The sequence below is a fragment of the Hesperophylax consimilis genome, chromosome 8 (genome assembly GCF_061612785.1).
Source record: "Hesperophylax consimilis isolate HC1 chromosome 8, BYU_Hcon_1.0, whole genome shotgun sequence".
In the NCBI taxonomy this organism is placed as follows: Eukaryota; Metazoa; Arthropoda; class Insecta; order Trichoptera; family Limnephilidae; genus Hesperophylax; species Hesperophylax consimilis.
In genome coordinates this window covers 32,509,819-32,537,376 of record NC_142843.1, presented here as the reverse complement: position 1 = coordinate 32,537,376, position 27,558 = coordinate 32,509,819, and the positions used below count along the sequence as shown (strand labels likewise).

General features: G+C 33.7%; 2 protein-coding genes across 3 annotated transcripts in view; one reads left to right on the top strand and one right to left on the bottom strand.

The window, feature by feature from the left end:
• LOC149421901 (uncharacterized) overlaps nucleotides 1-5,112 on the top strand; it is a 59,198-nt gene extending 54,086 nt beyond the window's left edge. Inside the window, exons 6-11 of the mRNA XM_089634595.1 lie at nucleotides 285-473; nucleotides 996-2,055; nucleotides 2,132-2,535; nucleotides 2,614-2,742; nucleotides 2,854-3,042; nucleotides 3,137-5,112. Of these exons, the coding sequence (XP_089490721.1) occupies nucleotides 285-473; nucleotides 996-2,055; nucleotides 2,132-2,535; nucleotides 2,614-2,742; nucleotides 2,854-3,042; nucleotides 3,137-4,338 (3,173 nt within the window). The 3' untranslated portion in view covers nucleotides 4,339-5,112. The remainder of the gene's footprint in view (nucleotides 1-284; nucleotides 474-995; nucleotides 2,056-2,131; nucleotides 2,536-2,613; nucleotides 2,743-2,853; nucleotides 3,043-3,136) is intronic.
• A 431-nt stretch (nucleotides 5,113-5,543) lies between these two features.
• On the bottom strand, nucleotides 5,544-27,279 carry LOC149421900 (rhomboid-related protein 2-like). Of its 2 annotated transcripts, none has more exons than XM_089634593.1 (6): nucleotides 27,161-27,279; nucleotides 10,968-11,585; nucleotides 10,302-10,445; nucleotides 7,580-7,759; nucleotides 6,833-7,016; nucleotides 5,544-5,882 (listed from the first exon to the last, which is right to left on the bottom strand). In XM_089634593.1, the coding sequence occupies exons 2-6, from the start codon at nucleotides 11,535-11,537 to the stop codon at nucleotides 5,767-5,769; spliced, it is 1,194 nt and encodes a 397-aa protein (XP_089490719.1). In that variant the 5' UTR covers nucleotides 11,538-11,585; nucleotides 27,161-27,279; the 3' UTR covers nucleotides 5,544-5,766. The 2 variants fall into 2 exon arrangements, with proteins under 2 accessions (XP_089490719.1, XP_089490720.1); XM_089634594.1 differs by having other exon boundaries at nucleotides 27,034-27,165.
• Nucleotides 27,280-27,558: the final 279 nt, after the last annotated feature.

The window sequence follows — 27,558 nt, the reverse complement described above, 5'->3', positions numbered from 1 at the left end:
AATTACAATTTCCGTAAACCTGTTGAATGGCTTCATAAATACTTAAGCTTTCCTGGATTTCAATATGAATGTAGATCTTGAGTGGTCACATTTTTAGTTAAACTAAGTCTTGAATTTGTTTTTTGGTAATGGATGTTTTAATATCTTCATCAACATACTATTCGCCTAGATATAATTTACAAAAAAAACATTAAGATACATTTGCTAGAATTTTCGAAGAAGAATAAGGAAAATAGTATTTTATATAAATTTGAATCTAACCGTCCATAAACTGTCTTTTCCAGGATGTGAGGTGAACGGCGTAATCTTCCCTGAGGGGGAGAAGGTGGTGGATGCGAGCCTTTCTCCGTGCGACAACTGCTTCTGCATGCGTGGGGCGGTGCGATGCTCGCCCCTCTCCTGCGCACCGCCCCTGCTGGGCTGCACCCCCATCGTGCTGCCGGGGAAGTGCTGTGCAAGCAGCTATAACTGCAGTAAGTCCCTACACCCTTCAACAACACAAGCACTCAATTGGCTTTTTTCACTTTTCTAATAATAAGTTAAGCGATTCACCGTTCAAGGAATTACATTTTACTTTCTGGTCTTTTTTTATTGTGTACAATAGCGATGTTAGCTATAGTTTGTTTTTCATCCATGTTGAGTTTAAAGGTAAAGGTACCTCTATAAATCTTTTTTTTAAATATACACGTAGAAAAAATAGTATTGCTTATTATGAATCCCTTCAAATTATTTGTAATCCGGTTAAAAAGGGGATTGCAGGCCTTTAACGAATGAATTAATAGGTTTCCTGATAAACTTTTAGTAAAATACAGATGAATGAACGCGTGTTCTGATATACTAAGAATTTACAAAAAGTTTATCAGGAAATGACCTGCAATCCCGTATCTAACCGGATTACCAATAATTTGAAGAGATTCTTAGCAGTACCCATTTTTCTCCGTGTACGTTTCCTTTTCTTGTTCAACCATTTAACATTTGTTTGCTTTTATTTTCAGGTCAAAAATTGGCAGAAGCCAGGAAACGTACTAATATTCTACTTGCCGCAGAAAGTAGTAGAAAAAAAAATGAACCAGAAGTTTTTGTCAACGAACGGTCCTTCCCCGATGATACCCTTCTAACTCCGTCTCAAATCGCTTCTTTGTTACTAAACGCTGATGGAAGAATTAACAGGAGAATAGGAATCGAAAGGGCTACTGACGAAAAATTAAATTCTAATATTGAAAACTCCTCATCAACGACAACAGAAAAACTCACAACAATTAAAACTGCTCCAAAAACGAATATTGTTAGCACTACTGATTTAATTCAACCAACAGAAGCAACAACAACAGTCATTTCTTCTGAGGAGAATGTTGAACCTGTCTCTTTATCTCCAAACAATAAAACTGTAATGACTTCAACGGAAACTAATGAAACATTACTCAAAGTTGAAAATGTTACAGAACCAGTCGTCGTGAATGATAATAGTAATAAAGACATGACAAAGGACGTCAAGCAAGAAAAGTACGAAAACGTTGATAATAATTCAACGCTGATTAATTCAACTACTGAAAGTAACTTTGACGCATCCAAGATGATGCTGAACGATACTGTGAATTGTACAACTGAACTGAGCTCAATCGATGCAATTGCAAATACTACTGAGTACCAAACAGAAGGACCTGGAGACCTGGTAACGGCTCCGAAGTACAATGATACCGAAGAACGACGTCCATACATAACTGATCTTATTGATGCCCTGACTGACTCAGGCGGAGAAATAAATGAACGCACTGATTCCGACAAGGAAAATAATAAAGATAATGACATTTCAAGTATAGCATCCCAGTTCCCATCTACTTCTCTAATTATTCCTAAAGATGATGACATCTTCATGGTAAATGTATCAACATTTGTCAGAACCAACACGAGCATAGTAACACTTCGTCCAGTGGCTGCTATTCCTCCTGATATAGAAGCTTTCTTGAATATGACCATGAACAAAAATAACCAGAAAGATGATTACTTTGACTATGACTACAAATCATCGCTCCCACCATCATTGCCGAATTTAGAGTAAGTAATAAGAATGATTAGAAATGATTAAGTCAGCTATATACCTCGGCAAAATTTAATATATTTTATTTTTCAGGATAATTCCATTCTTGGCCATCGACGCAGTTGACAAAGTAAAAGACCAGAACCATTATGAGAGCAAAAACTATATAACCAGTGATACTTTTAATCCAACCACATTCGCTCCATATACAGAAGAAAAATATATTTCAAATCCAACAAACTATCCAATACCGATAAGGTCAAATAATAACTTCCCGAGGAATCCTGTGTACAAGCAACACATCAATGATAAGTTCCAGGCAACCACGTACGCCACGATTGTTGATGATAAGTACGAAAATCATCAATACGCTCAAGAGAAGTACGATGCCACTGTCTATCCATCACTTAGCGTGAAAGATATGCAAACAGAAACACCTTCGTTCAATTTCGATATCAACAACATGAACCTATTTTCTCCGCCGTCGAAAACAGAAGGTAAACTAATAACACCTTTAAGAATTTCTGTAAAATCTGGAAGTGACAAGTTTATACAACATTCTTTTTCGGTTGCAGGTGGTTTTCTTCCCAGAGATCCTCCATTAATAAGCCCGTACTATGACTTGGGATATACATCATCAGAAGAAGATATGTCTGCAACAGACAGTTCTTTGATGGTAACTAATCATGCCAAAACAAATTCAGGTCAGTTTTGTATTTTTTTCATCCTATATAACCGTCGAAGCAAAACTAAACTAAATTTGGTAATGTATCTAGTTAAATGCCTTTTCATGCTAACGGCCAATTATATTTCAGACGATTGTACATCAAATGGCCGGAAATACAAAAATGGAGAGCTGATTACAGAATCCAGCGCATGTGTAGTGTGTTTCTGTTACTACGGAGATATCCATTGCCAAGATCCTGAATGTCCAGCAATCAAGCCTGGATGCAGAAGAATTATCGAAAAAGACGCTCTCTCGTGCTGTGGTATTGAAATATGCAGTGAGTAGTTGAATTTCCGAAGTAAAAAATAAAATTCATAATAAAATTCGTTGTTGTATGATATCTTTCAAAATTATTATATATTCTGTTTCAGATGATGACACACCTACTGCGAAACCCCAAACTTCTGTCTCAGATGTTGAAAAGGTAATCAAGACGACCAAGTCACCCATTGCGTCTATCGATAGGATTGATGCCAAAGACCCCTTCAAAGACGTTATTAGAACCGAAGCGGCTCCTAATCTTGAGTCCCTGATTGGTGACATGATTCCCCATTACGTTAGAAAAACCACCGTGACGACTTCCACGACAACAGAAGAACCTTCTGGGCCAGAGTCCACTTTTACTAAAATTCCCACTTACGTAATTCCGTCTAATAAAGATATGAGGGCCCCTACAGTTTCGACTACGACAACAACAACGGAACCAACAACATTTGCAACCCAAAAAATAATAGCGCCAGAAATGTACACTCCAGATCCAAATAATTATAATGGTAATAATAAAGTCATGAAGTTGCGCAGCACGTCAGAAGATGTCACGACACCAATATACACTACTTCAACTACAACCACTACGGAAATCCCTAAAACAACATTCAGCGAAGCCGAAGAGTTTCCCGAGGAAGAGGAAGAAGAAGAATTTTCATTTGGCAGTGTATTGAAGTTGCTTCTTGGTGATTCATCTGAGACCGAAACTAAACCAACGACCATTAGAACAACGAGAAGTTATGCAACATCTTCAACCCAGGCATCTTCCAGTTGGCGACCATCAACAACCTACTTGACACGGCCGCAAACAACGCCGACTCAATCAACTACCGTTCGGACAACTACTTCATCTACGACTACAGCTCCACCAGCAACATACAGAAATACTTATAAATATCCATTTACGAAGCCAGTCCGTCCAGTGAGTGCAGTTTCCCTTTTGCAAAAGAACTACAGCAAGCCCATCCTTACAACCAGGTCTCCATCAGTATACCCAACAGTTAATCGCTTCACAAAACTAAGACATCCGTATAACTCTACACCTTTACCAATGACAACACAGCCGGTGAAGAAAATCGCTCCGCCAGTTTTACCAAACGAGCCCATAAGTTACAAGAGAAAACCAGCCGTGAATGGTCCCACAGAATCAGCGTTTGCTTTCGGAGCCGGACTTCTGAAGTTGGCGGGGTGTAACATCTACGGAAGGATGTATCGCGTGGGTAAAATAATAACGGAGCTGTCTGGTCCTTGTTTAGAGTGTATGTGTACAGAAGTCGGTGTTCAATGCAGAGCGATTTCCTGTTGATGTAGAAAAACGAACAAGAGTGATTGTTAAAATTAAATAATTTTATGTTTAAATTTGACGAAAATTGGCACCATTTATGACGAATCATTTGATTTTCTTGTTGCTTTATGTATAAGCTTCAGCTATGAAATCACTTCACATAAAACTAAACTATATATCACATTTCAAAAACATTGTAATATTACGATAATATTAGAGCCCACAAAAAAAATTAAAGAACGCTCGGAAGGTAGGATAAAGACGAGTAACACAACGGTCATTATATTCGCATATTCACTAACATGCTCTCTAATTTATACTTGGTTGTCTCTTTCATACATTTACACAAACGTTCCCTTTCACCCTCCACACTGTAATCACAAGATATCATCACAAACACAACTAATATTTCGATAAAGCAACGACAAGATCTTATGATTCAAACTAGTTTATAAGTTATAGAATTATTGTAAAAGATCCATACATTGTTGAACTGAAAATGATTAAGACATTTTGTACCTTTCGATCTCATAATAACGTTTATATCATATACAAACTGTTCTTATTGATCGAGCAGTATATTAGAGTTATTGGCGACTTGCGTATAATTACTATGTCCGTGTAGTTTCATTGTCCCTTTTGAAAACTAAAGGAACGTTTCGTTTGCCGAAGCGAATGTCTTTCATCATCATTCAACTATGAAAATAATGTATAAACGAGAATTTTCAAACGTGCTTTATGGTCATGTCTGTATTTATCGAAATTGCATTTATTACACGCATCATTTTGTGGATTATCTATTAAGGAAAATAAACATTAAAAGAAAACGGAGCTATGTTTTTTTTAATACCTTACTTCTTTTATTAGTGCAATAAAAACAATCACGGGTTGGCTTGTTATGCCAATAAGAAAAGGATTCTTTGTTGTTCTATAACACATTCTTACGTAGTAATAATTATTAGTTCTAAATCGAAAGAGTTCATGAATCTAGTTAAGAAATTAATCAAAATAATTGCAGTCAAACCATTTTTTAACGAAAATATGCACTTTAATATTTTATTTGCGAGTGATCACTGCTTTCTTGAACAAGTGAAGAGAAACACAACTTTATAAAACAGATTTATATTTATAAACATTTAAATATACATCTACACAGCTGCGTATTAGTTGTATAGTTTAACAACACATATTAATACAAGAATCAGTATATAATAATATTATCTACCATTTAGTTATTTATTTTGGCAAATTACAATTTATTGACAAAAGCACAACTAGAATGTCCTCGAATGTAAACATATTCATATACAACACAAGTCATTAGTTATTTGAATAATTAAATACATTTCCGTCAGTCTTCGTAACTAATAAAAATATTTCATTGAAATACTACGTTATTTTAAGGTATTTTATTTTCTACGAGATTAAGACAGATTTATCACAGAATTGTTAAGATATTTTAACGAAGAATATATTGCAAATGACAGATGCAATTACTCCAATGATTATTAATACGAATGACGTCCATCTTGCCACCTTTATGTAGGTCCTATCCTGGTCGCAACCTGAAAAAAACCAAAAACAGTAAACGGTCACGGTCAAATAAAAAACAAGTGGAAAAAAGTTTAAAATTGTGTTCTTTATATATATTTATAATGGAATTCCACCACGAAATAACAGTTTCAAATATTAAAATATTAAAAATCATGATTACGATAAATTTCTGTTTTCAAACCGTTAATCTAATATCCTGCTAATGATGATTGAGAACGAGTAGTATAAACTAATTATTTATCGTTTACATACGGAAATAATTGTTGAATGTGGATAGTTAAAACATTCCAATTGTTTATTTCCTGACACTTTTTTTCTTTGTTATAAAAATATTTTTTTTATAATGTGGTTATTGTTAAAAAAATCCCTCCGCAAACCAAAACACACCAAAATCAAAAGCTTAGGTTCATGTTCTACCCAAACTCTGGGAGTTTTACAACTTTTAAACAATGGATAACACAATTTATTAATTTATACCATAATAATAATAATAATAATTGGATAATTTGTAAAGAGCCGAATCCTAAATAAAATTTCATTTCATGATTTATGCAATATTCAAAACTGTTCTCAATCAGTTGAAACTCTCAAATGGAGAGCTTTGGCATTATTATTTTTTTCACAGCCTTTTCTGGAAATAAATTCTTCAATCCTAACTTTTTACAAACTTAAAACATTAATTCCATCGTGAGCAACATGTTATCAATTTAGTTAAGTTTGTACTGTTGAAAAAAATCTAACAAAAAGCTTCGAAATCTCTTAAACCGGTATGAAAACCTAAAGCAAAATAAGGTGCGTAGATACGTCTCTTGGCATGCCCAGAAATGGTGTAATTTAGTGGTAGTTTCTGAAGTTCGATGGTGGTTTGACACGGGCACTTGCCTCCTGCACCTCGTATTCCGGATTGATGTCTACTTCCGCAGATTGGATAAATCCCGCCCGAGTTAGGATAAGTCCTTACCTGTGTACACGAGCACCCCCAGAGTAGCCCCAGCGGCAGCACCCGCGCAGTGTGCCGCCCAGCCGATGCGGGGCCCCGCGCCCCCAGCCGCCCAGTAGTGTGCCACCGAGAATGCGATGTCCGACACAGCCAGGATCGCCACCGAGAAGATGCGGAAGATGCGGTAGTGAAGCTGGCTGAATCTCTACAAAAAGGTGAAATAGTTACAAATAAATGAATGGGAAATGGGTTATTAATCACACAAGTACACAAATATTTAAATTTATTAACAATCTCTTATTACCACGATGTTGAAAAATCATAAAATCCAATTTTCACATTACGTGATGATATATTGCACGTTCATTTACCGTGTATGACGGATTTACAAGGAATGTCCGTTGAAGCAATGAATAATGTACAAGTAATGTTTTCATGACAAAATAGAAGAGTCACAAAACAACCATTGCAGAAAAACAAAAAACATTCTAACCTAACCTAACCTTCTTACCAAACCAACATTTTAACAAAGTTTAACCCTTCTGTTTTTAAAGTGTCCTTCACAACATATGTGAACTCCTAGCGTGGAGGACAAGTAATATGTATATACAAGGTCTGTAAATAAACAATATGTTTAGATCGATATTAAGTTAATAAAATGTTTAACATTTTCTATGACCACACGCAAACCAGATAATTTAAAATTAATAAATTTGTTATCTTATTTTCCCTTGGTCTAGGTAACAATTGAAATGATTTGTTACTCACCAATATGACATTAGCGAGATGCGACATGAGCAGGGCGTACACCCCGGCCGAGGCACCCACCATGTAGAGGGAGGGCTGCAGTACGGATGCGCCCAGCGCCCCCGCGAGTCCTCCGCCCAGATACACCGCGGCGCAGCGCCACGAACCCTGCTCCAGCTCTAGGGGCGTGGCCAGGAGCGTCTGCAGAACAACAACAAACAATCAATTTTAATAATTAAATCACACAAATACAAAATTCTGCAAGCTGATAGTTTTGAAGTAACTTTGACAACCTCCAGATTTAAAAACAAAAAACTATTTCTGCGCTAAAAAACATAATGTTAAAATAACGACATCCGTAGCAGAGCGGAAAATTTCTTGCCCTTGCTCCCGTGATGTGACCCTGTTTTTTTTCAAATAAATGTATAAGAATAATGTATTTATTTAAACGGTTTATTTATTTGACCGGTCAGTGGCTGAGTTGGCATCGCGTTTGGTTCCCACCCAGACGTAGTGTGTTCAATTCCTCGGCTGGCTAAGTTCTCCATCACAACACAAGAAAAAATTTCCGCTTACTGTGGTGGTTGAATGAGATTTTCAACTATTCTCAGGTTATTCGTAACCCGGAAATGTTAATCTTTCTTTAAAAAAAATAAAACCTTATTCTCTATTATTTTCAGCCAATTTATTTATTTTTTATTTATATCATTTATTAAAAAATAATGCAAGATTTCAAATTACATATAACAATATGAAAAAAAATTTTTTTTCCTAATTATTGTACTACTCCATAAGGTGAACTCCAGGAGCTCGTGTTTATAAATATATATATATTTATATATATAAATATTTATATAGCGCCGTTTACGTGAGAAAATCACCTCAATAGACTAATTAATTATCAAAAAACGTAATTAAACATACAAATTATCATCATTCAATATTCAAATTAACTACGAATATAATTCAATATTCAAATTAAGGCGATGCACTAGGTAGAAATGCAAAATCATGTGTTTTTGGTTTGAAAATTTGGTCGCCTAGAAATGTTTCAGATGCTTTAATTAAATACTGCGAGTAAGTCTTTTAATAAACCCAGAAAATAATAAGGCCTATGAAAACTGCTTCGAAGTTCAAAATCTCCTACTTATGAACTCATTTTTGATTATGATTTAATTGTATAGTGTGGCAAATTAAGTTATTTAAAAAATGATCGAAAAAAAAAAAATATTTATGCCTGAACATCCACAAAATAAAATAAGAGGCACTTTTTGGCCAAGTTTTTTTCTTGCATAAATCAAAACAGGCGGATGGTGTTAAGCGGGAATTTAAACCTTATCGCCATCTACGTAAGGGGTGTTATTGATAGCGGCTCGATTTAAAATATTACACGACGTAGTGCATCGCCTTAACTACAAACATAATTCATTATTCAAATTAACTGCAGACATAAGTCAATATACACAATTTTAAAGAATTAGTATTTTGACATTAGCCAAAGTTTTTTTTCAATGCCAGATTATATAAATTAAGCAAACGTATATTATGGGTACAATATATCATTATCCAATTTCAGGGAATTTATTTGCTTTTTGAATTGTTCATATTTCATAGCTTCATTTACCTTAATTTTGTTTTTGGACAATAATGTACTCGTATTATACCATCGGCTGAGCCGTGGTCGTTCTTAGCATTGGGATGGCTATTAGACCCTTTGTTTTGAATCTATTGCTTATGCTATCTAAGGAGTGAATTTTATTGATGAAATAGTTTTTATAAATTTGAAGGCGTTTCTTTTATACAATTCTGTGAAAGTTGTAAATTTAGTACTTGTATTGCTGTGGTTTTAGGGAAACTCCACATCTATGATGTAGGGATAGGGACGCGCCATTGGACTACATCTTGGACGAGAGTGTTCTGGGATTCTGACTACTCTGTGACGCATCAAATCATGTACCCTTACCTCTGCAAAATTCTGCAAGGCACTGCTTAGTCCGGGGGGCGAAGAAAGCTCTGTACGCTTGATTTGTACTCCGATCATATTCATGACACTCTGTGTGTATCAAGCTCTGAGTTCGCAAGATGCATATGTCCGCGATTCGTGCACCTTTTTACTCTCCTGATCTGTATCCTATCAACACCGTAAAGCGGAAGTAATTTGGGATTAAATTGTTAAATTGTGTGCAGCCTGTTGTTGATTACGCTTTTATCTCGACCGCTGATTTTTTCACATTTCCAAGGTTGCTTTCTCTCACATTTATTCCAAGGGAGATCTTAACTTTTGCATCCGTAAATAACCAAGCCGAAGGTTATGAATATTAAATGGACTATGAGAAACTTGAAAACGATTGCCTGCAAAACGTTGTATTTATAAACTTACACGATTTGTTACTTGTTCGACCGACCTTGACAAACATTTCGTGCTAATAATAAAATTGCTCGTATTTTTTTCGCTAAAACTCATACTTAATGTTTAGTAGATTTTGTTTAATTCAACGGTAATGCCTTGACGGTAAAAGAAAGAACAACTCTATAAAATAAATAAATATTACTCTGAACTGCATTGAACCATTTCAAGGTGACGGTCATGATGTGCGATGAGTAATATTAAAAGATGTGATAAGTTTCCAAGCCATAATGATCTAGCACAGAATAGCATGACAAGAGTGTACTGTAAATGGAAGATCACCGATCGGTCTGTAACAGAATAATATAAATTACATATTAAAGAAAAGTAATTTACCTGTATAATTATGTTGAGAGTAAGATGAATGCCTCCAGAATGAAGAAGCATATACGACATAAATCTCCACACCTGGTAACGGTGGTGGGGAGAGTATACCAATACTCTCTCAGCATCCTCACCCCCCCACACAAAGATGCTTATCTGAAAGAGAATAAAAATCTGTAGCTTCTCTCAAGTGGTTTAGTAGCACCTTTACCTTCGGTGGCCTTGATGGCGGTAGAACAATGAGAAATGCTGATATTGAGTCAAGGCCATAAAAAGGTCATGCATTGTCGTGATTTACTGGAAAATTTAAATATCTAGTAATTATTACCTACGTTACGAGATTTATACTAATCAGTTATTTAATCATGATTACTGTCTATAAAACATGGGAAAATTAATTTCATCTTCTGGCGTGAAGCGCACTTTTAAGTAGGGTGAACAATGAACATTTTCCATTTCGACATGCCTTACTCAAAGTATTAATATGGAAGTCTATTACTTTACAAGTTTTCTTCGTAGTTGTGCCATGAATTATCGAGAAAAAATATAACTTCACGTTACCAATAGTAAAGATATTGAGTAAATAAGTTACAAGAACAAAATAAAAAATACAAAACTCAATGATACGGTAAACCTTGGGTACTCGACAATGCTGATTATTTTTGAAGACCAACTAACCTCAAGCAAGCTGGCTGCTAAGATGAAGTATGGGGGACACAAGAACTTAATATAAGGTCTCTTCTCCTTTTGTCTTCTCTTGATATTTCTTATTATATCTATCGAAATAGAGTCATCGTCCAAACTTTGGCACGCAGTGGACACAGGCGATAGCAGATGATCATACTGCGAGCATTTCTTTCTTTCGTCACCGATGTCTTCAGGAACTATAATATATTTACAGGAAGTCCTGTTGTTGTCTTCCGGAAGATCCTTTGTAAAGGTTTGAGATCCTTCTTCCGACGAAGCACTAAGTGATGTAATAAGTACACTTTTCTCTTCATCTGACGAAGAGTATTTCCTACGTGATATGTTATTGCTTATATTTTTATCAATCTTGGAATTATTACAGTCTTGATCCCAAGCTTTGGGACATGTGCTTGGATTTGTCGGGCCGATTTTTCGACTTCTTTTTGGAGTGGCATTGGGAGTCACTTCCGCGTCACTCTTGTTGAAGTTTTGAGTCCTTGCATGATCGGGTGATTCTAGCTTTATTGACCTCCTAGGAGACGGGGTCACTACAGCCGACATTGCACTGTGGACTTGGGAGTACGGGCGATCACGTCATCTTCTGGACATCTGAAAAATAACAATTCAGCCAATTTAGTGATAATTCGATCACACAATACACTGAATGACGTAGATCGTGGGTGGAAATTTGTGGTGTAATAAATGTTAAAAAAATATATATTTTATTTGGTATATATCTAAAATTAGGTATTCGTCTACGCGATTTTAAAAAATTGCGTCCTCAACATTAAGTAAGATGGATTAAAAAATCTAATATTTTAACCCTATATTTTTGTCATGTTTTTTTGTTCATTTTTCGCCTCATCTGAGCACTCAGGCCATGGGCTCATTGTGCCCTTTGATAAAGTTCATCAGGGTGTTCATTCGATATTTGACTATGTTCCTTGTTCCACCATGAGTCCTTCCTATGTATCTGAGCCTGTTCCCATCAGGGCGGGACATGGGCATCGTAGGTGAATTGGAGTCACAAAATCCTTCTCACATTTCCTGTACCTATTGGTGTTTTTCTTCCCAACATGCGCCTCCTGAGATGGCAGTATATCGTAAGTAGCCTACCATTTGAACTTCTATGATATGTTTTGATTCTTTTAAGAAAAAAATATTCAAACTTTACAAAAAAACCACTCGCTGACAGACTCAATTGCAAAATTCAAAGGCTAGTAACAAAAAAACTCTTCCGACTAAGAAGGAAGGACGTTTACAGACATTTTTAGGAAATACTAAGGAGAGGAGAACCTTGAAATCAGTTTTTTAGTTGAATCTATTATTTATTGTGTCAGTTAAGTATTATCGATTAATTGCGAATTCATCAAATACGGCTAGTTAAATATCACTGTAAATATTCAGCTAACCGAACATTAGCGGTAATATTTCTAAACTAACCAGTTCTTGTAGTGAATTTCAAATAGAAGCAATTATTTCATTTCATTTGTATTACAGACACGTTTCAGTAATCCTGAACACAGCACTGTTATTAGTAAACTATTAAAAGTTAATAAAGGTACAAACATATATAAGGCAAACAACGTTCAATTGTAACTGTTTGGTCGTGTGTATTTATTGATTGATTCAACTTTGGTACATGTTTAAAAATAATAACTTCCGTCGCTTTAAGGACACGCAATGGCAATAATAAATAAATAAATTTGAATCATTAATGTCATAATCGCTTTGTTACGACGATGACGTTATTTATTCCATAAATAAATTCTCAAAGCGTAGAAAAGTGTTTCTTTTTTGTCAAACCACCATTTTATTTACTAAATAAATGTATAAATTTGATTGCGGTCACCGGTTACCCATGTCTTGGTTAGGTCGTAATGATAAAATTTTGTAGCAATCCTTGTTCTCTTTTGTGCCTAATCTTTTGCGTAAGGAAAATAGAACCGGTTGTAATTTTTTTTAATTTCATTACACAAATTTGTTTTCATGGCCAATTAGATACGCACTCTGTAATATTGGACCAAACGAAAGTCACGATAATGCGACGTATGAGAAATGCTCGTAGGACTAAATTTAATACAAATTTTCGAAAAATTCAGCGCATGGATGGGAAACCGATTTCTGTCGATGATAGAGATAAAAAGAGCTACAGCAGAATCATTTTAAAGAGATTCTTGCTTATATAGTGGTGTACTGTTCGTAGGACTACTGCGGGGTAAGAAGGGACTGGTGTTGCAAACTATTGCTAGCTAATTTGAACCCCTGTCGGTCTGCACAAACACATTCGTGCACTCTTTAAAATGATTTCTCTATACCATGTGTGATGAAAATAAATTACCAAACTAGAAAACTAGGTATGTTTCGTTGCCCGATCTGAAAAGCCGGTGTCTCCCAAACCTTCCCCTATCCTATCTCTTTCACCTCTCATAATCTGTCCATCCAGTTACAGACGGAGTCACAACCGAAAATTATATTTTTAATTCTATAATGTTAAAAAAATCATCTTTTTTTACCGTCCGAAAGAATCTTTGTTTGGGTTTTTATTATTTTGTTTTTTGGTTCGTTTATTAAACCTTGTATTTATGTAGAAATATCCTTGGGGAAATTGAGGTGATCAGGTCGGCAACAGACTGGGGCTGAATCGTGCTAGAAGCCTCACCCACTGGCCAATGCCAGTGGGCATGATGCAGAAGCAGTTCATAAGATTGTTGAATCCAAACAAAACCTTGTTCTTCTGAGCTGAGAGCGACGTAATAAATATGCATTGATTATGCGAATACAAAGTAAAGCCTGAATATCCTGTCCTTATAAGCAGTGGCGGCTCGTGACTTTTGGGTGTACTAGAGTGCTAATATTATAAAAAATGGCATTTCTGATGTTGTTATAGCTGAAAACGATTTTTTATTTTTTTTTTTGAAAATCGATTTTTTGTATGAAGATTTTCAGGAAATTTCAGTATAGCCGTGCGCCGCACGGAATTCCTGAAAATCTTCATACAAAAAATCAATTTTTCGAAAAAAAAAAAAAAATCGTTTTCAGCTACAACAACATCAATAAAGCCATTTTTTGTAATATTAACACTCTAGTGACCCAAAAGTCACGAGCCGCCACTGCTTATAAGCCGTCATCTGTTTTATTCGCGATATAATATGTAATTGTATGATATTGTCTTCACTGTGAGCTCTTTATTCTCATAATGCGAAATAGTTTTCAATTTTTGCCAATAACCACACATGTTATCAGTTTTTGTTGCTCTCTAAACTGTATATAGATCTAAGCCTGTGTCATAAACCAATCCTACACGTTTAGTTTATGATTTTAATAGAGGAACGAGTTTTTTTGCAAAATCAAACTGTCATTGCGATGTTCAAAAAAATCAACCTGTAAAAAACTAATTCATTGTATTTTAAAATATCTTTCAAAAGTTAAAAATATTTTAACGTTTAGGGTCTGGAGTCAACCGCGCTAACAACCTCGCCAAATGGCGATCGGTAAGGACCGAAATTTATTTCGTAAATTAAACACGCTGTAATATCATATAATTTCGGAGAAATGCGTATATGCGCGTGATTGTCATCGGATGTCGGGAAGTGAGTTAATTTCCGCTTCCAAGATTTGCATTCATTAATTAATAAAATGTATTTAAAAATGCATTTAAAACGTATTTTATTTCTTGCGCGTTTAATTCACGAGTTGATTTTTGATAAAGCCCTCCACAAACAGCGTGGTGCCATGTGGAAGGAACCTAGCATTGTAAATAATATTTGTTTTCAATATTTTTACAGTTGAATAACTTATTAAGTTAAACCTAAAATTATAATATTTAATCATTTAAGACAATATTGAGCTTAGTCCCGGCAAGGCTGATGTCCTGGGTTCAATTCCTAGTGACGACCGAATCATTTTTATGATTTTTTATGTTTAGCATTTTTCGTTTGAGATTTATTAATATTATCTTCAATAATCAAATATTTGTTTTGCTGGAGCCAAAGCATGCTTAATTTTAAACAAGTATTCACGTACTGAGTGAAGCCCGGATTAGAAAATCATCGATGTATTTATTGCATTTAGATGGACGTGAAGTGAAAAAATAGGTTCCACTTTTTTACCTCCAATGTTAACACTATCTATAACAATAGCAATATAACAAACTAATACTATCGAATCCTGTATATACACGCACCGCGTATCGCTTTCTAATAGTGGAACACATTTCGGCAAGATTTGGAACTGACTATCTTCTCTAATTTTAAAGCTTTATGAAGAAAACCGAGACTTGGCATTAGAGACTTAGATTTAATAATAGCATACTATTGTACTATATATATATATTATATATTTATATTATATATATTATATATATATATTATATACTTATACTGACCGATACAGACCAAATATTCAACAGCTGTGACGTACTAGATATACGCCAATTATACGTTAAAACACTACTAAACTACATTTTTAACAAAAAAAATAAATTTCAACATACACAAAATAACACTAACAGACCAGTTAGACAAGCGTACAAAGAAAACATTAAAACTCCAACAGTAAATTCAACATTTGGACAAAGACACTACCAATACCATGCTATAAAAGCTTTCAACAGTCTAAAAATTGAAATTAAAATTGAGGAAAATAAAAATAAATTCACACACAAAATTACAAAATGGATTAAACAACAAAAAAGACAATATTACCAAAATGTCATAGCATAAAATAAAAATAAAACCTACACGTAACACACAAAACCAACATAAACACACATCACTCACAAACACACAAGATTATTTTCATTGTATTATTTTTTTAATTTTAAATGTATTATTATGTATTTTTATTTTTAATTTTAAATTTATTATTTTCTTTTCAAATTTACTATCTTCTCTTTAAATGTAATATGTAGATAAGATTTTCATATTATAAAATGAAGGCCTCAGCACGGGCAAGCCACCCAGTGAGGCCTACATTACTGGAAAACATAAATTATAACAAAATAATGTACCAAATAAAAAAAAATAAAAAAAACCTCATGTAAGTTGAAATCCATTCTCAGCTAATTATGAATCATATTCGTAGCTACAGATGAGGAGCGGCTATTTTAGCTGCATTATTGGATAGTTGAATTACATATGATGTGATGGAGAAAACACACATTCACACATCTTCATCAATACGAGTATTTTAACCAAATTACGTCATTTGAGTCTAAAGCAACTTACTCGATCTGATCTCTGCGAATCTGGCATTTCTGATTAAGTTGTCCTGGTAATACGCATTTGATAAAGTTCCAAGAGAACGAGCAACACTTCCTAGTTGCATTTGACATTATTAAATACCAACTGCAATATTTGAATAGAATATACGCGAGCGTGTGAGACCCAGAGTCGTGTTGAAATAAACACAGATGTAGACGAACGACTCACGAAATTTATCAAAATCAGTTATATTTTATGTTCACCGAGGAGAAATTTTCAAATAACATGTTGATTTAGAACCATTATAGGAGAATGTGCTCGTGCCTAAGATCTTAAAATAATTATATCAGTTAGGTTTATTACGTTACTATTAATCCAATCGAGCTTTAAATTGGTTTGTATTGGTAGAATTGGTGACATGTTGTGGAAGTTTGTTCCATGCATCCACTACTCTATTTGAAAGTAAGTGTTTTTTCTAGGATTGGCTGCAAAAGATGTTTTATAATTTTTTTTTTTTGATTTTTCAAGGAAAATTACATTTTTGTTTGTGATTTCTTGGATGCTTGGGCAACTATAAGTCACCCCTTTCTCTTTTTTCTTTTAACGTTGGTAATCTTAGTTCCTTGAGTTTTTCTTATACAGGAATGAAACATCTTGAAAAGCACAAGAACAAACGAATAAATTAAGTTTATTAAAACATGTTAAAACTTCTATTTATATTTGATTGATGACCGTTACCAGTTTCGACCTATCACGACCATCTTCAGACTGGTACCACTTTTATTTAAACTATGGTAGATATATATATTACAATAATAGTTGGGTATCGGTAATAAACAATGATTTTATGCAAGTTATATTTATTCGTATTTTTATATCATCATTTTACATACTGTTTAGTTTAGTTATGGTTAGTCATAGTTTAAGGAAAAATTGTAGCAGTCCAAGATGGCCGTGGTAGTTTAAAACCGGTAGCGATCATAAATAAATAAAGTGGATAAAGGTTTGAATTGTTTTAATAGATCATTATAATAGAATTCCACCACCAATATTGTCAGCATCAAAATTATAAATATTAATATTATAGGGTTTTGAAAGGTATACATGATTAATTCATCAAGTATGTGCACGTATAAAAGATCAAGTAAAATGATAGGTACTTAGCTAGATGTGTGCAAAGATCACGATGAAGTTAATTGGTACACTGCGTCGGCACCTCCTTTCAAGCTGCCGTCTTATTGTGATTACATGACACAACTTACCGACATAATGCTGCAGTAGTTAATACAAGTTAACCAGGGATCAGGGTCTCCTCGTAAACTCTAATCTCTAAATTGTAAACTCAATTGGAAAATGTTTTTAACACTTTCTTTAACCTAACAAAACCGTGCTACATACACCATTGTGCTTAATATTTCATGAAATTTTCAAAATCTGTCTTTATTAATCGTTTGATTTTAACTCGCGTTTCCCCACATCTCTCAATGCACGAAGGTTCTATTACGACGTGAATCGCATTTATTTGTGCAAACATTGTGTAGCCCTATTTTGTAGCCTTACTTTGACAGTCAAACCCTTAGCGGGATGTAAATTCATGAAATTGGAGTTCAGACCTATCGGTGTCACCAAGCTTGTGCGTTTTAGATAAATTTGAAGATAAAGAGCAGTTGGTTAGTTTGTGTAATAAAGTTGAGTATTTAAGCGATAGATGGCGCTAGTCATAAAGCTTACTCCAGAGTCCGACAAATGTCGCTAGAGTGTAACAATTACTTGTGAGATGAAATTGACAGGGAACAAGCTTCTCGGTCCAGAGAATTACCAACCAATGTATTACCCGGGTAATGAACAGTGTAGCTAAATCCAGACATTTTATTTGTAACGTATATAAACACAATTATAAGTAGAACCTTTTACTTTTAACAAAGTTCCCAACACTTAAATCTGCAAAGTAAGGCAGTTTGATTAGTAAAATCAGCCGATCTATTGAAATAGACTTTTCAGTTGAATCTTAACATATTACCATGATCTGTTTTTACGTCCATAAAAAAACACTAAAGAAGTTTGAGCTTATTGACTCCGATACATACTTGAACGAATTTCTCGGTGGATTCCTAATTTAGAACTCATCCGTATTAAAACTAGGATAGTTCGGTTTAAATTATCCTAAATTCCAAATCACCTACAGAGAATATTTGTAGAATACTTTGTTGGCATGTGTAACTCTATTGGTCTCTCTGTAATCTAATGTACAAAATATCCAGTGCCACTAGCACCAGATATTTTCAAATCATTCCTTCGCTTAATTATTCCCTACATTCATTAACTTTAAGTCATAGACATAAAGTACAAACAAAATACTGATGCTGTAAGTATTTTTTTAATATAAGTTAAGGAAACAAACAGTTTTGTAATATAATAATTATATTGTGAAATATCATAAGATTAAGTTCCAATTAAGTTACCAATGATTAATCTCATGACGTCCTCCGTGGTCGAGGGGTAAGGCACTCGACTTGCAAGCCGAAAGGTTTCGCGGGTTCAAATCCCGACGTGCCCGAATACATTTTATTTCATTAATTTGTGTTATTTCACAATTTATTAATTTAAAATAATATGTAGTATACTTGCGGCACGTTCCAGAGTCGAAAATACTCTCAGTATCGTCCTGGTGTAAGATCACTATCCAGAATTGAAACATTGCTTGAAATGTCTTTAGCTGTGTTTGGTGACCAGATCTGAATAGCCAGGTACTCTCTCACCTTCCTCCTTCCCATCTCCTCCCCCTTCCCACTAACTTCAGCCTCACAACATACCCCAATTGAAGATGCCATAGTCCTACTGGCTTCAGACAATTTGGAGCAGTTGGGACTTCTAGTGCGGTGTTCACATAAAAAAAATATTCACGTAAAGTTCAAATAAAGAATTAATGTAGTTTAACAGTTGTGAATGGTGGAAGAAATCGGAGACGCCCGAGAAATACATTAGCTAAATAAAAAAATAAAACAATATAAATTTTAAGAACAGTAAAAACACTTATACAGAAAGAAATTATCAGAGATAAGAACTTAATGAAAAGAAAAATATATCATTTTTTAAATAGTATTAGATAAATAACAACATTTTTCTTAACGATAGTTGTAAAATAAGTTTTTAAAAATTAAGTTTTAGACGGGTACTGAAAAGTCTTTATCTGCGATAAGAAATGAAAATAAAAGATAATACTATTAAATGTAGGTATTAGACATGCAACTACTTGTCTTAAAATAATTTGTTTAATGTATGCCATAAATAAGCAACAAAGAGTTTTGTATGAAAAGTACAGAAGTTTTGTGTACACAATAGTACGTATTAAATTATTTCATAAAAGATTATTTTAAAAAAATGTGTTGGCACGTTCGTGTGAGGTCAATCTTAGGTCGATCCCAGGGTGAAGGACAGGCGTCTTGCCTAAAGGCAAATCACGCTTGGTCCGGCCAAGGCTAAACTGGCCAATGGCAGACGACAGACTGGTTTGCAAGTCTCAATAACAATCATCTTTAACCCAAAGGTGTGAAGGACAGCGAGCTCTAGCGAAGCTGGCTGTACATAGGGTACTTAGTGAATTTTAATATCATTATTAAAATGATAATTGATAATAAACCCTGTCCAATATATTCATACATATTGATACTTAAACAAAGAAAACTTGTTGCAGGTGCAGCTATATGCGCATGATGCAAAACACGTACTTGTTGCCTTATGTTGTTTTATTATAAATGTAATGCTGTGGTCATTAGAACAACGTCTCGGAGAACTATTTCCAACGAAAGAAAAAAATTATTGCATTATTGGTAAAAAGAAATTAATATTTTTAGTACATAGGTAGTATATACTACTACTACTATGTGTTTTTTATTGAAACTCTTGTGCCACTTGAGCTTTCCATAAACTTTTTACGAATGTCAAATATTTAAATCTTTATTTCGGTTTTAAGTAAAAAATTATCAATGTAATATCGTTACAACTTTGGTACATTTTGAAACAGAACCACGTGTACCACCAGAATCAGACGTTTCTTTGAAACCAAGTATTTGTATTTATAGCAAGCAGTAATCAAAGATCTTCCTTCCATAGTTTTTTTGCATGTTTCTTGAAACTAGTAAATCATTTAATCAGATTTCATATTTTTTCTACAACTTTTAAAATAACGAACTTGAACCTGTTATAAAAAATTGAAAACAGAAATTGTGTTCATCCGAGAAATTTTCACCGTTCTTTTTGTACGTTAACTGCATAGAAAAGACCCCAAGTAAAATAATTTCCCTGAGGACCTATGTCTTTTTTGATGATGCTGAGTCTTTTTGAGGAAATAATAATAATAATATATTTAAGATACAAGTCTTGACTTCCGGACCGAACAGACACGCGAAAGCGTTCAGTTTGAGACGAAATTCAGGACATAAGGCCTCTGAAGATGGACAGTGAGGTCTGTCCGAAACGTCAGAAATTAAAAAGTCCTTTTAAGGACTACTTTACGCGGGTAAACCGAGAACATTATTCTACATCTTACACCCGTGAAAACCTTAACCATAACACATATATATATATATATATATATATATGAAGTGTTTTTTGGTATAGTTATATATATGAAATGTTTTTTGGTATAGTTATATATATGAAATGTTTTTTGGTATAGCTCAGTTGATTCTGTTTTAGTCTGTGTTTGAATCTGGAAAGGAAGGAGTGAACATGGGTCTTGAAGAGATCCAAGTGTTAGTAGGGAGGAAAGACGAAGGCCGGAAAATCGTTCCACGACCGAGCTGTTGAACTCAAGAACGAGTCGTAGAAATGACCCGTTCTCATGTGGCAAATGTCAAATGATTTATAAAGCGACAAGCGGTGGTCGTAGACCGAATCCAGTAGTTTTAGTTAGAGCGTTGGGAGAGTTGGAGGTCAGTTAGAGGTAAAAAAGCATAATATCATCCAAATATAATACATCAATGCTTTCCCAAATAAGCGCCGGTTCCGAAGGGATCAATGACGCCAGTTGTAACACCAGTAGAATAAGGACAGCAAACCTACCTGACGCTTGTGCTCTAAATATTGCAATCCGTTTGATAAGATAGTGGAATCTATCAAACGACAAGAGTTTTTTTTCGGGAATTTAGTTATTTTATACCAATTTCCTTATATTGCGCATTAAATAATTACACCAATTAAATTGCAGGTAATCATGTTTAGTAAACCAATATTTTCCTTCGTTTTCTACGCGCATTACGTTATTTTTCGTATTCTGAATTGACCTGACAGATAAGTATTTTTCCACATCTGTTAATTAATAATAAGATACAAGCCTAGCAAGTTAAATTTCTACAGCATCATTGAGGTGATGATTCATTCAATTATTTTTATTCGAATAAGCAAGACCAGGAATCAGGACCTTTAGAAATAAGGTTAAAAAATAATGCAAGCGCAATAAATTTTCCTACTTCTTTCATGAAAATGTCTGTATCGAGACACCTACAATTTCAACCGATTATTTTTTGTTGGACAGAAAAAACATTAAATTTGTATTTGTTTGTGAAAAATTCAACTTCCCAAAGCCAAGCCGGGTGGACTGTTTTATTGTAAAATTAACTTACATTGTGTATAAGAAGAAAAGATTTCAATCAATATGTACATAAAATTTACAGTACTGATTTATTTATTTTTCAGTCTTCATAAAACCGTTGTACACCGATATATTAGAGATTACAGATGTGGAACACATAAAGATATGGTAAATGAGAAATATGACAAAAAATATATACAAACGTAGTAGAAGTACCTCCGTATCATTGATGATTTAAAACAATACTAAAAAAGAAAATCCGTATCAAAAAATATGGTAGAGGTGACATAATTGTGTTACGTTAGGATGTACAACCAGAAAATGTTGAAAGGAAATACAGTAAAGTAGAAGTATAAAAAGGTCACGGGGTTAGTTTTACTATTTGAAATGTTTTTTTTACGCGTTAAATGATAGTTGCTAAACTATCTGTAAGTGACCTTGAAAATGTCAATAGTCATAATATGGCCAATGCAGCATCGGTTGATTGGTGCATGAGAGAAGTTCTCGTTTTTGGAGCATAAAAAAGTGCATGTGATCTCCCACGATAATGCTTGTCAGGATCGTATAAGTAAACCTCTTTCAACGTAGATGGATTACTTATAGTTCCATATATTATTACGACTAATTATTATAACATATTAAAACTAAAATACACATAGAAGGGAACATAGACCATACCGTACCAAAGAAGACTGAAAACTGTAGTAAAGTAACGCAACGTGGGATAGATAGATAATAAAAAGATGCGAGTGGATGACGAAGGTAACAAATGATGTTAATTTAAAAAGAATATCTTGAATACGTTCAACAAGCAAGCAGTAATACTCAAGGCTGCCGTAAGGCCCTTTTATGTTATGAGGAAAAACGTATCGGCAAACTATGAAATCTGTAATGGTTGAGGCAGCTTGTGAAGGAATTTATCCAATAATTGAAACGCATTTTTTAATTTTTTATAACATTATGCATCTATAAACAGAATGTAAGATCGTGAATACCATTTACCCCTCTATTTTTAAGTGTTTATGTCTTATCACATGTGAACAGATATTATAAACAAAAATGATTATTCACAATCACGTGCTATCGATACGACAATCAACCTATATATTCAGCTTATCAACATGTATATTAAACAGAAAACCAGTGTGTTTTTATATAATTTATAATCGTGATTTGTCGTCATAAAATACCTAGTGAGTGCGTTGTTGATAGATTAATTTAGTTGTATCATTGTTCTTATCGTATATATATTTAAATACAAATAAAGATAATATTTTAATGTGGGAAATCAGTCATTGTGATTCATTCAATTAACGTTGAAAATTATTGAAAAGTATGTAACTTCATGCATTTGATTTTTACTTGTATGGTTACGTATTCGATTCCGTATTTAACATTTAATATTTAATATCGATTGTTTGTTTCATTACATTTCAAAAAGGACTTTTCAGTTTCCATAAGAAACATTGATAAATTATCTATCGATTAAGTGATTTCTGATTCTGAACAAATGATACGGAATTATTCCGATTTAATTTGTATGAATTAAAAAATATATAAATAATGATGAAGGTTTAGTGCATATGATTTGAAACAGAAAGTAAAAGTATTTACCGGATATGTTTTGCAAAGGAACAGCACCGCCCACAATATAACTGCCTGGTTTCACCTCTCTAAGGTTATTCACGGTAGTAGGCGAAACCGGTCACGAGCTGTTATTATAAATAACATTTGATATGTATTATAAGAGCGCATGAGAACTCGGGCAAATTTCTCAAAACGTATTGGTATTAAGTACTCTTAAGACAAGGAATCAAAATCATCGCCGGATGGAATTACAATGGCCATAATCAAAGACGTACTACCAGATATAGAAGACAGGTTAGTTGGAATCTCTGTTTAACGGCTTCCGTGGTCGAGGGGTAAGGCTCTCGACTAGCAAGCTGGATGTCACGGGTTCGAATCCCAACGTGCGCGTGTATTTCACAAATTATTCATTTAAAATAACATTTCGAGGAAGATACACTCAGTATCGCCCTGGTGTAAGACCACCATTCACAAAAATTGAGACGTTGCTTGAAATGGCTTTGGCCGTGTTTGGTGACCAGATCTGCATAGCCAGGTACTTTCCCATCGTCCTCTTCTCCATTCCTTTCCCCTCCCAACTACTTTCAGCCTCACAAGATACCCCGATTTGGGATGTCATAGTCTCACTAGCTTCACGTGGCTTTGGCCATGTTTGGTGAACAGATGTAGATAGCCAGGTAAAATTCCACTAATTTCCCCATCGCATTCCCCTTACCTTCAGTCTCACAACATAACCCTAATAGAGATGCCATAGTCTCACTAGCTCCGGACGGTTGGGAGCAGTTTCGACTCTTGTGCGGTTTCACATTTAAAAAGAAAGATTTTTTCCGCATTCATTTCATTCAAATCTTCAATAATAACACCAGTGCTCAAAATAGTTCATGGGAAAAAAATCGAAGACTTCTGACCAATAAATGGATTACCAGAATGTGAACCACTACTAGAATCCATAACATTCTCGTAAAACAACTATCTGGGTTTAGAAATAAATATTCCTGTGAAACAGAAATAAATTATGCGATTAACTGGAACTAATGATTGGAAAACAGATAAAAATATAATAGCAGTGTTCTTGAATTTTAAACGTTCTTTTGAAACTGTAGACAGAGATAACTAAAAATGAAATTGAAAAACATAGGAATTGATGGCAATGAACTGAAGTGGTTAATTGATTAACTAAAAAATAGAAAACAAAGGTCCAAAATTGGAGATGCTATCAACAAGTAAAACTTGGAGTTCCTCAAGGATCTGTTTTGGTACCAACACTTTTTTATTACATACAATTATTTCATAGTGAAGTGCGTAAAGTACTGTTCGATCAAACTTTTTGCAGTTGACACTCTCTTATACACTACAGCAAATAATATTGGAGATTCAATTACCAAAATTAAAAGTGAACTTAATGAAAAATCTGGATAATTAAATATAAATAAATTGAAATTAAAAAAAAAAAAAAATTAAAATAACTAAAAGTAAATTCATGGTGTTAGGTAAAAAACAAACAAACTGATTTACCCTAAATATTGTAGAAGAAGAATAAATTAAATACTTGGGAATCATCCAGAGATGATGAGCTTTTATAATCTTCTCATGTATTTTGAATGTAAAACATCTTGTATTAGGTCTGTTTATTTTTGGCCCCGTACTTTTTAATGTATTTTCCTGATTTTGTTTTTATGCATTTATATAGTCCATCATTGAGGATACTTTTTCAACTTTTTGACACCAACAGTACATAAATCAAATGAGTGATTAGAAAAATTCATAAAGTCTTATAAGACAATTTTTTTTGTAACATATCTGTAAAGTGATTCTTCATATGTTGTGTCTGTATGTTGCTTCTGTGAAATGTTTTGTAAATGTTTTCTTCATACATTGTGTCTGCACATTGGGTTGGGCTGGTTATTTTTAATTTTTAATCTAATTTTTCTGTACAAAACGCTTTTTTTAATTTTTTTTACTCTTCTATTTGAAAACTACCAATTGGCGATCCCTTAATGAGTTCAATAACTCTTGGGAATACAACATCGTTTGTTGTATGTTTAAAAAAAAAAAAAAAAAAAAAAAAAAAAAAAAAAAAAAAAAAAAAAAAAAAAAAAAACAAATAAAAGCTTATCACTAAATTTGATAAATATTTTTTTTTTAATATAAAAAAGTTAACTTCTTAAGGAAGATAAGGGGACCTTAAAAAATGGTCTACAATACCACTGTAGCATTCCACCTGAATTGATGCACAAGTGTAACTTTTCTGAACAATAAAACACATGTTATTTCACAAAAGGTGGAAATAATTCAGAACAGGTGAATATAGTCTATAATGTGATGTAGCAGATATACTAGGATAAAAACAGTGAATTTTAAATTGCACCTATTAAAATGTTTACAATTTTTTTATTCTAGCATTAATTTTAGTCTGATCGGTGAAAAACAAGCAAGCGATTTTTGCCGGTTTTCGAAAAAAATTTATTAAATTAAAATAGTAATGCATAATGTTATTATAAATACATATTTTTTTTAGTTCTATTGCACTTTAAATACATGTCTGAAAAAATTCCTGCAATAAGTATCATACTAACCATTTTTGATAACAATCAGACGAATTTCACGCGATTGTCTATTTAATGATTTTTTTATAAAACCTGCAAACTACAAACGTAAATTCAATTTTAAACAAATTGTCAATTCATTGGCTTTACGTCGTTACACTTACGTTACGTTACGTTACACAAAATGCCAATTGGTACGATAATCTCCAGGGCCAACGCATTTTATCGTAAATACCTTGGCGTTCCAGTGAAAAAAAAATTGTTTACTTTTACAGTACCTACCTACAACACGACACGTTATGGTAGATACATTCGCGAACCGAGCCACGAATTACGGAAAAGGAGCGAAGCAACTGCATGCGGCGTTTCGCGCCATTTGCGGTTGCATTATGTAAATCATTCAGTGGGTCACCGAATAATAGTTTTTTATTAAACGTTAGGATAAATTTTATATTTTTTGTTTATTAACTGAAATTTTTAGTAGACTATTACACGACACACCCAACTAAAACTTCAAAATATTATTGTGTGTACTTTCCAGACCATTTCACATCTACAACAAATATCAAACGTACTAATTTTGGTTGTCTATGATGATGTGCGTTAGTTATGTACGTTAGTTATTCTCGTATATATACATATATTCAAACTTGCTTTGAATTTATGCGTCATTTTCAAAATTGGAATAGATTGTTTGAAGAATAATTCCGACTAGCAATAAAGTAGGTGCCAACTTATGATCATTTTTTTTTTAATTTTAATGAAAATTTATAATTTATAACGGTGTTCATTCGAAAGGTAAATTTCTGATCGTCACTCTACTGACAAAAATATAATTGTATTATGAAGAAAATTGACAATATTTGTTATTGAAGGGCAAATGATCCTGATGTTAATATTTCATGAATACTTTCAGCTTCAAATCCCACAGCTATAAAATTCTTTAATTTCTCACGGGTCTGCGCTAGTATATTCACATAGGTAATATATAAAATAATTAATGATAAAAAAATTATCTTTTAGTAAATAAATTGAAACGAAGTGTAATTTCCATAATTTGTGCATATTAAGTGCGGCGGTTATGGAAAGATTTACCATAATTTTTACTGTGAAGAAAAAATACTTACCTGTATCAAAGTTAATCAACTTATCACAGAACTCACGATTTTCAAATAACTTTGATAAGAAAATCAGCTGTCACAATTCAAATCGATTGCATAATATCAATTCTGTTATTATTTACTTCAAACTCACATCAAGAAATTCACTGTGGCAAATCAATCAACACATTTCGAACTTTTGTTTGAAATTCAGCTACTCCGTTAATTACTCCGTGTGTCCGGGAGGTGGCGCGCGTCGGCACTCTGTTCAGGTTAAAATCCTACTAAAACCAAAAGTATGAAGTATATCCGCGGTACGCGTTGTACACAATTCGCAGTGTAGTGTGTGCATGCTCATTGACGGAGATAAAGCTATAGTGAATGTGTTACATTTATTAATATATTTAAATTATACGCATTGTCGTAAATATCACACGAAAGAAATCTAATCGCTCCATAAATGTTATATTATTTACGATTGTCGCGAAGTCAAGTAAAATTGCAAAAATGTGTTCGGAAATATGAATAAATATTATCCTTGGTAGAAATGAA

Excerpts from the sequence above, each read along its gene's own strand:
- LOC149421900 (XM_089634593.1), bottom strand. The coding sequence starts at position 11,537 with ATGTCGGCTGTAGTGACCCCGTCTCCTAGGAGGTCAATAAAGCTAGAA. Across the intron at positions 7,760-10,301 it reads CTCTCAACATAATTATACAG|ACGCTCCTGGCCACGCCCCT; the intron begins GTAAATTACTTT and ends GTTGTTCTGCAG. Across the intron at positions 5,883-6,832 it reads GGGGGTGCTCGTGTACACAG|GTTGCGACCAGGATAGGACC; the intron begins GTAAGGACTTAT and ends GGTTTTTTTCAG.